This window comes from Mustela nivalis, assembly GCF_964662115.1.
Source record: "Mustela nivalis genome assembly, chromosome: 2".
In the NCBI taxonomy this organism is placed as follows: domain Eukaryota; kingdom Metazoa; phylum Chordata; class Mammalia; order Carnivora; family Mustelidae; genus Mustela; species Mustela nivalis.
Window position 1 is genome coordinate 182,099,053 of NC_139021.1, and position 16,450 is coordinate 182,115,502.

The 16,450-nt window shown below is 48.5% G+C and overlaps 1 protein-coding gene across 4 annotated transcripts in view; it reads left to right on the forward strand.

The window, feature by feature from the left end:
- Positions 1-16,450, forward strand: part of DOCK1 (dedicator of cytokinesis 1) — a 489,630-nt gene that overhangs the window by 152,068 nt on the left and 321,112 nt on the right. For all 4 annotated transcript variants that reach the window (XM_082721511.1, XM_082721510.1, XM_082721512.1 and 1 more), the window contains one exon: positions 13,304-13,374. In XM_082721511.1, coding sequence (XP_082577637.1) covers positions 13,304-13,374 — 71 coding nt within the window. The remainder of the gene's footprint in view (positions 1-13,303; positions 13,375-16,450) is intronic.

The window sequence follows — 16,450 nt, forward strand, 5'->3', positions numbered from 1 at the left end:
GTTCATCTCCCAGGTTCATAGGTTGCCCTCCCCCGAGTCCCCCAGAATGTGATTGTATTTGGAGGTAAGGCTTTTAGAGAGGTAATTAAGTCTGCATGAGGTCATTAGAGAGGACACTGATCCAGTCTGACTGGTGTCTTGGTAAGAAGAGGTGAGGACAGAGGAGAGGCCATCTGTGGACCCAGTGAGAAGGAGCCATCTACAAGCCGAGAGAAGAAGACTCAGAAGGAAGCAACCCACCACCACCTTGACCTCGGGCTTCTAGAAGCTGCCTGGTCTGTGGGCTTTGGGGTTTCCCCAGCAGACTCCTGCCTCGGTACAAACACAGTAAGCTGCCTGTACTTCCCGAAGGCGCTAACCTTTCTCACCACCTGATTTGGTTGCCACCCCGTGAAGGGGGCCTTCCCCACGTGGCCAGACCTTGATGGAGTCCCTGGTCCTTGGCCTCCCTGGAGACTCATCCCTGCTGCCATTTTCTTTGTTGTCCTAGGTCATCTGTGCAGTCTCCGTGGGTTTCTCCCCCGAGCCTGTTCCCTGGGTTCCTTCCATTCTTTTGCTCTGTCCGCCTCCCCTGTGCCTTCCTGCATCCTTCTTTGGGGGACCACAGGATAATGGAGGTTTCAGACCCTGGCATCTAGGACAAAAGGATAGGAAACCCCACTCAGGAGCAGCTGCCCCAGGGTCTCAACCCCAGGCCAGCTTCTGCCTTTGCAGGCGTAGGATCTGTGGGGTCAGGGGGCATGCTGGGGGGGTGGGTGTGATAGATTTTGCCGGATGCTGGTGTCTGGGTTCCCTGATAATTAGTTTTCCTGACCAGCTTTTCCTTTGGAGAAGAAGATCTGACCCACAGAAGTATTTTTAATCACCTTAACTGAAGGCTTTTCTTTATTTTGGCAACATTTAAAAAAATTACCCATTCTCTGAGTACATTTTTCCGAAAGTTATGAATTTGGATGTTCATATTTTAAATCCTCTGAGCTGTATAGTAAGTGTTTGCTGAGGCAGAACTGAGAGATAGAGCTCGAGAACCATATGAAAGAGTGTTTCGGGGAGACGCTTGGGACAGTGATGGGCATTGGAGACACTGGGATGACACTGGGATAGCTCTTTTTTTTCTGGTTTCCTTGGATTTCTGCTGTGGTAGTTGGTATTACATCTTGCTTAATTAAAACATTGGCACTGAGAGTGGCTTGCTTGAGGCAAGGCGTAGCTGTCCCAGTGAACCCATGACATTGGGATCATTATTATGATGACTAATTTCATGCCTCATTTTAGAAATCGCTGGAGGCGCCATGCTGTTTCCAAGGTGTTGGTCTGTCACCGCTAGAAACCATCATGTGGGGCAGTCACACGCGTTACAGCACGAATGACAGTGATTCTGAGTTGCTAAGAACAGTCCTGTGATTATTTTAATGAAAAGTGCCCTTTGTAGTTGAGGGCAGGTCATTATTTTTGAAGTTAATTAAACTTTTGTGGTGGCATCTACATCCATAGAATTCACCGTCTCCGCCATTTTAAAGTGGCCATTTGGTACATTCCCAGTATAATGCAACTGTCACCCCCACTGGTTCGAAAATATTTTTGTCATCCCGAAAGGAGGCCCTGTTCCCATTATTTTCACTGCCTAGGACTCCCTCCCATGGCCCCTGGTGTCAGTCACCTGTTTTCTGTTTCCGTGAGTTTGCCCGTCTTGTCATGTACATGACGGCATAGAGTACGTGGCCTCACTGTCTGACTTCCCAGCGTGTTCTCAGGGCTCATCTGTGTTGCAGATCTGTGTTGTCTCGGTATTTCCTTCTGTTTTATGGGAACTCCTGTTCCGTTATTTGGGCACCCTATTCCATATGGGACAGTTTCTGTGTCCGTTCCTCAGTTGATGGACATCAAGTTGTGTCCCTTTTCTGAGGCTTTCACTAGTGCCGCTGTGAATGTTTGTGTACGAGTTTTTCTCTGAACACCTGCTTTCCGTTGTTTGGGGACAGACCTAGGAGTGGAACCATGGGGTCCGGTAACTATTCCCTTTAATTGATTGAAGAATAAACATTCTTTTTGTTGCTTTCTTTGCACGGACTCCTGAGTTGCACCTTCAAGTTTCTGTGCCCTTTCTCTGTAGGGCAGTTGAGGGGCTGGGCATTATATTTTCAGATATGGAGGGTCTTCCCTGAGTCAAGCTTCGAGGGATCCGCGCTCATGCTGTGGTGTCCCCTGAGCAGGAGGGCGGGCTGTGGAGCAGGAAGAGAAGAACACTTAGGGTCAGAGTCCTGGGATGGCAAATCCATCTTGAGATTTTTAGAAACCATTACAGATATGTGACTTTTCCAGGAGTATTTTATGTCAAATACAGCATTCCTAATACAGCAAAATCCGTGTTTGTTCCGGCTTGCACGCTGCCTCTGCCTCACACGTGTGTGCCTCTGTGCCCCGTCTCCCCCCCTCCTTCTTGACTATAACGCCACCGGCACTGGATTCAAGGCCCGCCGTCGTCCCGTATGACCTCTTCTGAATTTCATCTGCAAAGACCTTCTTTCCAGTTAAGTTTGTATTCACGGGCACCTGGGGTTAGGACGTGAATACATTTTGGAGGAAAACACAGTTCTGGCCGCCATGGGTGGGTTTGTGTATGGGATGCTGGGCAGCTTCTGGGCACGTGGCTTGGGCTTGGGGTCAGAGTGGGACAGCTGCTCCTTGGCCTCCTTGGAGACTCCGCCTTTTGCTTTCGCTGCTTCTCTCTGAGGGGACCTTTCTTCACCCTGCTCGGCCGCCTCTGCCTGTTGGGTGTCTCCCACCTTGATCTTCATCTCCAGGGCTTTGGCTCCGGGTTGATGTGGGCTGAGCGAGGGGGGCAGGGGGAAGTGGCTGGGGTTGGCCTGCCTGTGCTGCCCCCACCCTCCTCCTGCATCTTCGCGATCCCTGCCCTGCAGGGGCATTTCTCCCACCCGGTGCTCACAGGCTCTGTTTTGTGAGGTTGTTCGGACCACGAGGAAGACACAAGCGTGAGGTGTTGCGTTCTCTAGTTGCTGTTTTCAAAAGCACTTCACTGCAGTTCAGGCCCTTAAGATGCTTCTGAACTGGACCATTTTTCTGTATGTTCACTTCTGAATTTCAGGTGACTTTTAGAAAATGCTTTGCTCTTGGCAGCTGTCCAGACCGGTAGCCAGTTTTCGCCAATTTGTTGCTGTGGAGGCCCGTTCAGAGGATCGCTCGCTCCCCTTCTCCCCATCTCCCCGAGCCTCCTCGGCTACACGACTGTGCTGGTAAAATGTGACAAAATAAAAGTTCAGGCATTTAATTCAGATTTGTTCTTGCCTAGATTATGGTTAATAACCCTTTTTAGCGTGACTTAATTCCTGGCAAATGGATCTTCAGAGGTTAAGGAGAGCATCGTGTCTCCAAAGAAGAGGGTTTATCCTCGCGTGTGTCGTGGTTCCTTAATCTGTCCCTTTCTCATTCTCTTGCCTTGCACTTTCTGCTGCCAGGTTGGGCTGCTTTGCCCCGCATCTGTGGCACCTGTGCTCTGTCCTCACTCCTCGAGTCACGGCGGCTCCAACCTGCTTCTTTATTGTTTTATAAGTCATTCCTTTCTTGACCAAATGCCCTCTAGTGTCCTGTGTGCCCAGCAGTGGGGAACGAGGGATGAAACAGGTGCAGGCCCCAGGCGCTCGTTGGAACAGTGTGCCTTACCATTGAGAGAGGAGGTAGCCCATAGCAGAGCCGGAGCTCCCCCAACCGCGTTTTCATACCTGGGCACAGAGATACTCGTCATTGTTCGTTAGTCTGGCTTCTTGTGGCCCGAGTAGACCCTGTGGCCCAGGTCAGGCCAGGCTGACGCAGAGGCCGAGGGCTTCTGCGGACTGCTGGGGGCCTGTTTGTGACACAACTGCATGGCTGGGAAGGTTCTTGTCCAGGGCCCGTTTGGGAACATCCAGGCCTTGTTTGCTTGTGGCAGTGACAGTGTGTGGGTGTTGTGTGCACAGAGGTTATTTCTGACGTTTAATGTGCAGGAGACAGTGGTACAACTCTGCTACAGTAGAGCCCTCCCGCCCAGGTGAGACCCTCTACCTGATGCTGGTACTCTCCAAGGAAGGCATGATGGATTGCTGTTTCTTTTACCTGTGTGTCTTTAACTGTGGTAGAAGCTGCATAATAGAACGTTCCTTAAACAGTTTTTACAGTTTAATAGTGTTAACTGTGTTTATACTGCTGTGGAACATTCTGGAACTTTTTCTCTTGCACAACTTAAACTCTGTCCTCATTAGATGACAGCATCCCATTTCCCAAAGCCCCCAGCCCCTGGCAGCCACTGTTCTGCTTTCTGTCTCTGTGAATGTAACAACCTCAGATATCTTGGATAAGTGGAATCATGCAGAATGTATCTTTTTGTGACTGGCATATTTCACTGAGCATTACGTCGTCAAGGATCATCTGTGCTACAGGATATGTCAGAATATCCTTCTTTCTTAGGGCTGAATTCCGCTCCCTGTGTGTATCCACTGCCTTTTTCTTTCTTCGTCCACCCATCGATGGACATGGGGTGGTTTTTCACTTGGCTGTTATGAACAGTGCAACTGTGAACATGGGTTTGCCTCTCTCTCTTCACGATCCTGCTTCTGTTGCTTTTGTGCTTATATTTCCAGACATGGGATTGTGGGATCATATGATAATTCTGCTTCTAATTTGTGAGGATCCTCCATACTGTTTTGCTTAGTGGCTGTACCTGTTTCGATTCCCATCAACAGTGGACAAGGGCTCCGGTTTCTTCATGTCTTTGCCAACACCCCTTCCTCCCTTCTTTCCTGCCAGCTATCTTAACAGATATAGGATGGTAGCTCATTGTGGTTTTGATTTGCTTTAATCATTAGTGCATCTATAGAATTGTTGGCCATAACATGGACTTTCCCATATATTGTTGGCAATAAATGGATTTTTAAGTGTAGGAGCTTATCTTGGATTTATTGAAGAATTTTAGTAAACATGTGCTTCTTTCTTTCTTTCTTTTTTTGGGGGGAGGGTTGGATTTCGTGATAATTAAACATGAAATTACTCCTAGGAATGATTTCTTTCAACTGCTAAGTTGTCAGGTGGAGTTAAATGAACCAGCATTAGTAGTATGGTGGGGAATGCTATTTTAAAGACCAGTGTCTGCTTAAGGGAAGCTCGATTTATAAAACAAGAGTTATTTTTAGATTTAGGATACATTAGATGTAGGTAGTCTTTTTTAATAATAGGGTGTAAGGAATGGAAGCAATCACTGTCCTCATGTTTGTTGTTCTGGAATCTAGCAATTCCTATAGGGGGGTGACTCTCTCCAGAGTGCTCTGTGTTTCTGTCCAGCCATCTTGCCCGTTTCTTCCGTTTCCCCCGAAAGGCACAAGCTCAGGTGTAGGGGCTCCCATTGGCCGAACTGGTCTGGCCCCACTTTCCTGTATCAGAATGCCCTGGCTCTTCAGAGGCGGTTTGGCCATGCCCCAAATCTTCCAAAGATGCAGCACTGAGGTCTGGAGGGAGAATACGTGGGCCATATATATTTGAGCTCAAAACATCCAAATGGAATCATTTTAATATGCGTTTTCTTGAGAAATATGTAAATTAATAATTGCTTCATACATTATTCAAGGAAAACTTATTTTGTATCACCGATAGCTCTTGTAATCTTATATAAAGATATGCTAATGGATTTAATTAAAATAATTATACTGAATAATGTAGCCTGAACTTTACCCTAAAATAGTGTCTATTAATCATCATCAGTAGTAACAGTTTTAGCCAGAGAGACACTTACAACATTAAACCGATACTGGGTAGAAGGTGCACTTTCTGTGTTGTTTTACGGCTTGGATTAAGCTGGCATTCTCACGAGCTGCATGATGATTACATTTGCTCAGAAGAGAGTATACAATTTATTTAACTTCCTCAACCTGAACTATTTCAGTGGTTAGAAAACTTTTAGCATTTCCTGCCACTTCATAATCCTTTCTATGGGTTTATTATTATTTTTTTTTCCTTCTAAAACTGTGGTTTTAAGATGCCTCTGGTCTGTTTGATTCAGGTCTGACCTTACCCCACCTGGAGCTGCTGTGGCTGGATTTCCTGGGTTCTTGATTGCCGGGATATTAGGCAATGGACTCACGTGTAGGAGGGGCCCTTGGCAACTCGCCTCTCTTTTAGTAGAAATAGAAACAGCTTTACCATCGGCGGTGGTTCTTTCTAATTTTGTTTCTGGTGTCTTCACCACTCATTGGCTTTCAGTTAGTGTTCAGTGGTCGGGAGCCCTGTTGTATTGGGGGGTGATTTCAGTTTTCCCTAAAGCTTCATGTGCTGGGGTGTGCAGGGGACTCAGGCATGTGACCCCATCATGTCAGTGCACACGTGTCCATTGCCTGGAGGCCCGAGTGCATAGAAATGAACTGGTCCGTCCTCAGGTGGGCAGATGAAAGCTTTGCCAAGTTCAAAGAGAAAAGCAAGCTAGGATTTAAAGAGCCATTTCATTAATTTGCTTAGTTTTAAAGTCAAACCTGAAGAAATAACTTTCTGAGAAAGCAAACATTGATTCGATAAGGACAGTTATGTTTTAGAAAAGAGGAGATGAATAAACAAAGCTAAACACAGTGAAGTCATCTGAATCCCTATGTTGTGCTGTTCTCTTTCTGGCTAGGCCGTGTCAGAAAGGAGGTGCCCTCACAGGCTATGTGGCAGTTTATTTAGAGAGAGCGCATGCGCGAGTGCGGAGTGGGGCAGAGGGAGAGGAGGAGAGAAGCTCGGGCGGACACAGCGCTGAGCACGGAGCCCGGCACCGGGCTCGATCTCACGACCCTGAGATCACAACCTGAGCCGAAACCAAGAGTCAAAAGCTCAGCTCTCCTTAGTTAGAGCTGAGGAGCCACCCAGGCGCCCCTCAGCTCTGACTCCTGATGCGTCCTGCAGGCCTTGCGCCCTTCCCACTCCCGGTCCCCAGGCCACAGCCCAGGGAGCTGGTTAGTGATTGCCATCCTGGTATATGGAGCCTTGCCAAGGTGCTGTGGGCAGGGGCTGCTGGCCGGCTGGCCCCACACACTCCGAGCAAGATTTTGTTTCAATAATGAACCAAATTTTAAAAAGATAATAAAAATAGAACTAGAAAAGAAAAAAGAAAAGAAAACCTCAAATGCATCCCTGAATTCAGTGATAAGCAAATCACTCTGCTCCTTGCTGTTTACCTCTTTGCATAGGACTTCATAAAATTCCCACCGTACATGGTGGAGTCCCGGTTGAGAGTTGTGCCTGTTCAAGAGGGTTTCTGTGCCAGCGTTTGCACACATCCTGGGCTCTCCTGCCGCACGACGGGTGGCAGCAGTGGCTGCTGTGGGTCGAACACCCATGTTCGGGAGGACATGTCGAGCGGCACACACACAGCAGCCTTCCATGCTGCTGGCGGTCTCTGGACGCCGGTGTGGGTAAACAGCAGGTTTTACCAATGAGAACCACTGCCAGGACGGGCCAGAGCTTCGTGTGCCCACAGCGTGGCTCTGGGACGTGCGCCCGTGTCCCAGGTACGGCGCTTCCCCCCCTGCGTCATGCCGGCGTGGGTTCTCTTGCCGGCATCCGGGACGTCCTGTCCGCGAGGGGTCTTTCTGCCCATGAGATTGCAGCCAGCACCGTCTCCCGTCCCTGCCGAAGCCCCTGCTCTGTCTGGCCTGTGCTGCACGTCTGGGGAAGCTCCTGCACCAGCTGCTCCTTGCAGGAGACCTGAATTGAGTGAAGCAGCCCCTGAGTCCACAGAGAAAATGAAGCCTTTTGCTGCAAGCATGAGCGGAAACCAAAACACTTGAAGTTCTTGACAAATAACCAATATTAGGAACGGGCAGAGCTAGTTTTTCAGTCAGGAAGGTCTGAGCTCGGGGTGGCGTGGACATCAGCGTCTGTGCCTCTTCTGTCCGGCTCATCAGACTGGAGAGGATAGAGTTGTTTCTCTTGGCTGAGGAGGGGGAGTTCTGGGGGCCTGCAGCAAACAGGTGCAGTGTTTCTTGGGAATGAAGAGGTGATTTTATATAGAGCTCTGTCGGTCTGGCTGTCGTGGGGTTTCCGCTGTGTCTAAGAGACTCGGCACAGCTTGAGGGAGCCCAGAGAGAAGGAATAGCTGTGCCATACCTCAGGGGCTCTGGGCTGGGGGACACAGACACCAACCCTCTCTTCCAGCCCAGAGCTGGAGTCACTTTAGATGCCCAGCCCGGAATCCGTGTATCTTGAAGAAAAGGACTGAGGAGTAACCGAGTAACCGGGGGTTAACTTTGAGTGTTTTGGGGCAGCGGAGGGAGTGATGGGCAGGGAAGCAGGGGTCCAGGAAGAGGGAGCACTCATACCCTGGTCTGCTGGTGGGAAGAGGCTCCTCCTTGGGTTGGAGAGGGTCCTGCACTGGCAGGTGGAGGTTGCTGAGCAGAGACACCAGGGAAGAGGGGCCCGAGCCTCCAAGGGTGCTCGCTTGTTGGGCTGGTGCCCGAATTGTTGGGTGGTGCCATCCAAGTGTCTAGATAAGCTGTGGTCTCAGGAAAGCTACTCTGGCTTCAGCCTGAGGCGTGAGCTTGAGGGGCTCCTCCACGTGAAGGCGGGGGGGTCAGTCGGTAGGCTGCGGCGGGAGTGCCGGACAGGGACAGAGGACTAGTCTCTAGGTTGTACAGACTGTAGGAGTGGAGAAGGGGCTAGAACCCTGGGCAGGTAGTGGGGAGGCTCTGCCGTGCTTTGTGATTGGTCCGGAGTGGTTGTGAAGCAGAGGGGGCATCCGAGGGGGCTGTGACCTGGGGACTCAGCCGTGTGGCGCCCTGAGCGGAGGTGTCCCGGGAAGGTAAGGGAGCGGCCGGCCTGTGGCAAGTGGGACAGCTGTACACAGAGGCGCAGCGACCAGTGTGTGGGTGTGACGCGCAGAAGGAAGGTGGGGTCCCTGAGGAGTGAGTGGAGGAAGGAGAGAAGTCTGGCATGGGACCCCAGGGACACCCAGCTTTAAGGGGCAGTGGCGACAGGCCCCAGCGTGGAAAGCTGGGGAGGAGTGAGTGGGGAGGAAGGCCAGGCAGGTGGGCGAGGGGTCGCCTAGGAAGAGGCTGGTGGCCTTGGCAGGAATGGAGACGGTGGGGCTGAAGAGGGGCTACAGAGGGCCGAGCGGGGAGCGTTCTGGACAGCGGGCACCCTGCCAGCCCACAGTCCAGCTGCTGTTGCTGGTGGGACGAGGTCCCTGGGGCCCCCCCCAGACGTTGCTTCAAGAGACCGGGCTCATCTGCCGAGGGAAGGAGCCAGGTGGTGTGAGGACCGAGTAACCTGGAGGGACTGGGCCGGGGTGGGGGGGCGGTGTGTGTGTGTGACAGAGGGCGCGGAGGGTCTGCGCTGAGCCCAGGCACAGGATTCCGTCCCTTTGTGCGGTGGGTGCTCCCTCTCAGCCTGGGTGGCGCACAGAGGTGTGGCACTTCTGGAGTCTCTGCTCTCTCCTGGTGGATTTTGTTTTTCTGGGAAGTAGGAGGTAAGATGGGCTGGGGGGGGGTGGGCTCTCAGGCTTGAGGAGAATCATGAAGGGGGGCCGTGAACAGGGAGGGACACCAGGTCCACGGGGTTCGAGCCTGCTGCTCCCGTTCTCTTTGTGCCCTCTTTCCATCCTTGGTTATTTAACCTGGGCTCAATGGCAGGTGCGTGGTTATCTCTGTTCTCTCTGAAACCCCAGAACTGTAAGAGGTACTGGCCCTAGGGTCTCGGTCTGTTAGGCAGACTTCTGTGTGAGACAGCATTTTGGAGTCGCAGTGGGCACATGCCCCTTTTAGTGGACATTGCTCTGACCTCTGGTTGGGCAGAAGCCCTAGGGAGCCCTGACCCTGGCCTGGTGCTCAGTGTGCCTGGTTAATGCAGTACCTGGGCGCCCCAGGGCAGCCCATAATGTCTGTCTTGTTTGTCTGCATCTGAATGGAGGTAACCTGCGATAACTCGGTGTGTTCCAAAGGTGAATCTCAGAGGATGAAGTTGGGATCCCTTGATCTGGCTGGCATTGAAGGACAGGGTCAAGACGTAGAAAAGAAGCCTTGGTGATTGTGCAGTGCAGAGCCCTGCTTTCCTGCCCCTTCTCATCAAGACCATGAAGCACAGAGGAGGTGGTGAGGAGTCTTGTGCTGGCTTCATGCTCCCCGTGGACGTTCTCAGCCTCACTCCAGATCCCAGTACTATGAATCTGGATACACGCCTTCCCTGTGTGCCTCTACTTTGTCATCTGTGAAAGGGGATAGCAGAACTTTCTCATGCTTTCCTGAGGATGTGTTGTGTCCATGGAGTAGAGGATCCAGAAGAGTCTCAGGTGTAGACAGAGTATTCCCAAGCTACAAATTAGGAAACTTGGACTCTTTTGAGGTGACTGGAATCAACCACTTAGCTCTTTTTTCAGGCATCAGTGTTGAGATTCAAGAACATTCTCTTGGGCCTTTTCCGTGCCTGGCTCCCCAGGTGATAGAGCTTTATTCATTTTGACCTTGAAGGTCCGGTTTGCACCGAGTCCTACGGTCGAGTTATGGCCCTGGCATTCCTCTTTCCCCCAATGCACACAAGCCCACCCACCGCGCCACCCTACTGCTTTGCCTTTTCCAGAGTGTTTGAAAGATGGACCCACATGGTGTGGAGCCTTTTGAGTTTGTCCTGGTTTCTGTCTCACAGGGCATCTGAGATTCATCCGTGTGGGGTGTAACAGGAACCTGGGTTTTTCTTTTTTTTAATACGGAGTATGCTGCATAGTATGGAATCACCTCTAATTCTGAGTATGCTACATTGTATGGAATCATCTCTAATACCGAGTATGTTACATTGTATGGAATTACCTCTTGAGGGACTTTCGAGCAGTTTCTAGTTTCGCCTGATTACAGATAAAGCTACGGAAACCCTTGCATGCAGGGTTTTCTGTGAGCGTTAAGTTTTGCGTTTCAGCTGGTCAGGACTCTGGGGTGCAGTCGCTGGGCTGTATGGGGAGTGTGCATCTGACTTCCTGAGAAGCTGTCTTGTGCTTTTCTGTGGTTGCTGACCTTGTTTTGCATTCAGTCCAGCAGCCCCACTTGATACTGTCAGGTCTTTTTTTTTTTTTTTTTTTTGCAATTCTAATAGGTGTTAGTGATACTTCACTGTGGTTTTAATTTGCATTTCCCTGGTGACTAAAGCTGCTGGGCAACTCTTCAAATGCTTATTTGCCATCCATATATCTTCTTTGGCAAAGTGTCTTTTCAAAGCTTTGGCCTATTGCAGGGGGAAGACTATTTTCTCATTATTGTGTTTTAAGTGTTCATTGGATATGCTGGATACAAATCTCGATCAGATACGTGCTTTGCAATTACTTTCTCTGGGTGGGAGACTCATTTTTTATTATCTTACCAGTGAGTTTTAAAGAGCAGTTTTTATTTTGATGAACTATCATTTATGGATTTTTTTTTTCTTTTACAAATTGTGCTTTTGGTGTCCTAAGAAATCGTTGCTTAGTCCATTACAAATATCTTCTAGAAGTTGTGTAGTTTTAAGTTTTATGTTTAAGATTTATGATCCGCTTAACTTAGTTTTTGTATAGGGTGTGAGGTATGGAACCCATTTCATTTCCTTTGTTGCAAATCAGTTGACCAATCATATATGTTCTGTATATTAAAGTGGGCTTTTCCTGTCAAAAACCAAAATTCAACTGAGTAAATTTGAAGATCCAATTGTCCTTATTCAGTGATTCAAAATGATTCAATTCGAAAGATTCAGTGATTATAGATGATTCAAAGTGAATAGGACAGCATCCCGTCCAGCAAGCAGAAAGGAGCTCTGAAGAGCTGGGTAAAATGAGACTTTTATAGGCAGAAGGGGGCAGGGACAAGGAAAGAACAGGCCACCTCTTCTGTCTTGGAGGGATGGAAGGGGCTGTCAGGTGAATTACCTCACTGGTGCTGACCAGGGAGTTCCAGATTGAATGTTTTTTTTTTTTTTTTTTAAAGATATTATTTATTTATTTGACACAGAGAGAGAGAGAGAGAGAGAGAGAGAGCGAGAGCACACAAGCATGGGGAGGGGCAGAGGGAGAGGGAGAAGCAGGTTCCCTTTTGAGCCGGACACAGAGCTGGATCCTAGGACCCTGGGATCATGACCATCATGAAGGCAGATGCTTAACCTGACTGGGCCACCCAGGCGCCGCTCCAGATTGAGTAGTCTGATCTTATATTCCGGAGAGAGACTGCAACTGGAGTTTCTTTAGGTATGAAGCCTTGGTTTGCTGACATGGAGTTAAGCAAAAATGACTCCATTTTGATATATATATTTTTTATTAAACACTACCTTTTTGCATTCAGAAAATAATGCTAACAATTATATATGCAGTAAGTATAGTATTTTCCAGCATTCAAAGTGTTATGTTTTCAGCTTGATTTTGAACTTTAATGCAACCTCTGGATGTTCTTGGTATGAGCGTTATTTCCCCCACGTTATTCTGGGAGGTGGAGCCCAGCCTGGTACAAGAAGTTGTGTAGAGTCACAGATCGAGGGGGGCCCAGCATCGTCAGAACACTGAAAACACGAACTTTTCCCATCAGGGCGTGGCTGAGGGGTGGGACTCAGGCTGCCCACTGAACTGAGTTTTGATGCTCTCCCTGTTCAGTGCTCGCAGTGTGACCAGGGCACTTACCATCTCCATCGGCCGTTCCCCTGCTGTCCAGCAGCCGGCTCCCCACCAGAGGTCTGGTGGAATAAAGGAGAGAATGCACAAGGGTCCCTAGCGCAGCACACAGCGTGTAGTAGGAGCTGTCGTGCTCACCATCACTCTTGGTTTTTGAGATCGTGGGTTTTCTGGAAGATACAAAATAGGAATAGAAGAGAGAAAGTTACTAAAGAAAAAAACAGACTCCTAGTGAAGGGATGCATGGGTGTACAGAAACCAGTGTTGGAGTGGAACAAAGACAGTCGTTTTAGATATTGAATATGGGGGAACTGCAGTGACTTGGACAGTAGGGAATTCTTTTGAGGGACACAGATCTTCCTCTGCCATTGCTTCATTAGGGTTAAGGAGAAAATCACATGGAAACTTAGTGCAATGTAGGCATTCTGTCAACAGGCACCAACTGTTGGGCTGTTAAATCATTATGTGTCAAGGTGACCAGTAACATCACCATTGTTTGTGGCCCAGAGGTTCTTTCTTTGCTCTGTTTTTGTTGTGTTTGGTGATTCCATTGTCTCATCTAAAAAGTGATCCTTCTCTTCTAGCTATGTCTGCGGTACTTCCTAGGAATTACAGATTTGTATTAACACTTGCCAGAGTGCAGGAGGCTCAGCATTCTTTGCTCTTGGTTTGCAGGGGGCGGCGTTGAAGTACTTGCCGACTATTGTCAACGATGTAAAATTGGTGTTCGATCCCAAAGAGCTCAGGTAAGAAAGCACTCGGGGGGCGGGCTTCCCACATCCCGTGGTCTGCCTCCTTCCCGTGCAGAGAGGTCACAAGAGGCTCGGGCTCAGTCTCATGTTGGCAGACATCAGTGCCCTGGATTGTTCTAGAACAAACTCATGCTGGTTGTGGTGTCTCTGACACTTCCCTAATTATGACTTTATATGGAAAAGACATCATCTATCAACACAGTATTTTCTTTAGAGGGTTGCTTATAGCCCAATGGGTAGATCTTACAAATTTGGCATTTTGTTTTCTTTCAGGATTGAATTTCACTATGTGGTGGTTGGGTTTTTGTTTTGTTTTTAACACCTAAAATATCTGACACTGGAGACTGACTATTCACTCCCCTCCCTTGCCCCCCAGCATGCATGGCTGTTCTTCTGTGCTACCGGCTGATGGACTGTAAGCAGAATAGTCAGGAGTTGTCACCTAAGATAATAACAAAACCACAACAAATGCCAAGGAAGCTGGTTGTTGGGCTTTCAGACCAAGGACAGAGGCTGGGGACCAAATCCTTCCTTTTGCACCTGTTTTTGCTGCCTGGTTGGCGAGCCCAGTCCTACTTGTGTAATCTGTAGGGGCTTGTATTTCACAAGATGGTTGAGCACCACGGGCATGTGCAGCCTGTTTAACCCCAGACATGTAAAGCATAGCCCTTGTCTGCTTTTGATTTTGACTTTGATTTAGCATTTAACACCATAAACTACCTGCAGGGGATGGCACCATTTTTAGCAGCCAGAAAGCCCATCTAAATATTAGTAAAGGTCCATGTGTCCCCTGAGTGGTTAAGCTGACTAAGAAATGCTCATCCCTCCTGTTCTTTATGTCCACTATAGGTTGCTCATGCCTGGGAGGGGAAGGAGGAGCATTTGGGGGGAGGGGGCGGTGGTCCTCTTCTCCATGAATCACCAGGTTTCTGATGTGCCTGAGGATTTAGTGTCCTGCATGGACACATTATTTTCTGTTCGTAGGCACTAACAATGCGGGGGACGGCTTCGCATGCCCTAAATGAGAACAGGAGATGTGAATCGGCCCATCGGGAGCAGCAGACCCAAGTCTGCCCTGGGTCTTCGGAGTGGGCCTGCCCCTGCATTGTGGCTGCCGTAGAAGTCATCAGTAGCCCCTGAGGTCTTGTTAGAAAATGCTGAATCTGAGGCCCTTTCTCAGATCTTCTGAGTTAGGAATGGGGGATGGGGCCCAGCTGGTTGGTTTTAATGAACCTTCCAGGAGCTTTTGGTGAAGGTTCTTGTTTGAGAGCTTCAGGTTTGGAGAACAGAGCAAGTTGGGGAAGCTGTGGTTGGATGGGCCATACTCTGGGCCTATCCTTAAGGGTCCCAGGGATCAGACTAACTGGTTAGTGGGGCAGCATCAGTGTTCCTGGTGGGTTCTGGTGCCTGTGCTTGGAGAGTCAAGGAAGACCCTTTTCTCCAGGGCCAGTGTAGTCAGCCCTTGACTCCTTGTCCCTTTAGGCATGTCTGTATGCTGTTTCAACTCCTTGTCTTCGATAACTTTTTTTTTTTTTTTAAAGATTACTTTATTTGTTAGAAAGAGTGTGTGCATGTGGCTAGTGCGGGGAGGGACAGAGGGAGAGGACCTCCCAGACTCCCCACTGAGCGCAGAGCCTGACACTCACTCGCACGACCCAGGAGATCATGACCTGAGCCAAAACCAAGAGTCGATTGCTTAACCCACCGAGCCACCTTAACTACTATTTTTTTTTTTTTAATGTCCTTGTAAATTATGTACGTATTTTTTCCTTTTTAGAAAGTTGATTGATATTTTGATGAAACAGAGGAGAATAAATCAAACTTAATTCCACTGACTAAAAACAACTAGAAGGATCTGGTTTGTACACACGTATACACATGCATGTGTGCAGACGTATTCCCCTAAAAAATTCAACACGGTCATATTCTTTATTTTATAATCAGCTTCTGCACACAAGACCTCTTATTTTCCTACATTGTGGAGTCTTTTAGTAACTTCCATGGTGTTCGATCCGATGCTGGCCCCATCATTTATTTACTAGGCACTCACATTGATCACGTGCTTTCTCCATATAAAAGAGGCTCCACGCGAAGCACTTTCCATGTATTGTTCAGTTAATCTTTGCAACAATGGTGTAACATTGGGTTCTGTTATTAGCTCACTTCGTCCTTGAGAACTGAGCTGCTCAGTGGTCCTGCTTCCAGGCCAACACGGCTTTTGGATTACAGCGGACAGGCCTCCGTGCAATAGGGGTGTTAGGCTTGGTTCGGTTTTTCTTATGCAGTGTGCTAGGATAAATTCTTTTGTAGCTTCATTGTAGTATCTTGCCCTTATTTATATCATTAGCTTGAACAGTGAGTGATGTGGGATTACAAGGTCTTATGTTCTCTGCCTTTTTTTTTTTCTTTGTATTTTCTTAAAGGATTTAAAAAAATATTTTATTTATTGATTGGAGAGAGAGAGAGAGAGAGCAGGAGCAGAGGGAGAGGGAGAAGCAGACTCCCCACTGAGCAGGGAGCCAGAGGTGGGGCTCCATCCCAGGACCCTAAGATCATGACCTAAGCCAAAGGCAGACCCTTAACTGACTGAGCCACCCAGGTGCCCCAAATGATTTGTCATAAATATGATCCAGTTGCCCTCTAAAGGTCAAAGCAACCTTTTGCCAAAGCATGTTGGTGTCTGTCTTCCCAAACTTTGTGGGTACTTGGAATTACTCTTTTACAGAGCCTTGCTGATAGGATCGGTGAAAGGCTTTTCTTTGTTGCCAACAAGAACCCTTCTTCTGAGACTCCTTTATAGTTTTATTGACTGTTTGTAAAAGTAAAGTTGAAAAAAAACACTCAAGTGAGAATAATTCACATATATAAAGTTCCCCAAGCGTAGAGTGTGTAATTAAATGAGCTGTGTGCCCGTCATCATGGTTTAATTGTGGGCATTTTGATCCCCATAAGATGCTGGTGCTCTGAGTAGTCATTTTCTGTCCCCTCCCTGGCTCTTTTTGTATGTATAGCGCTGCCTTTTCCAGGCATGTTATATGAATGAAATTATATAATATGTAGCCTCTTTGTC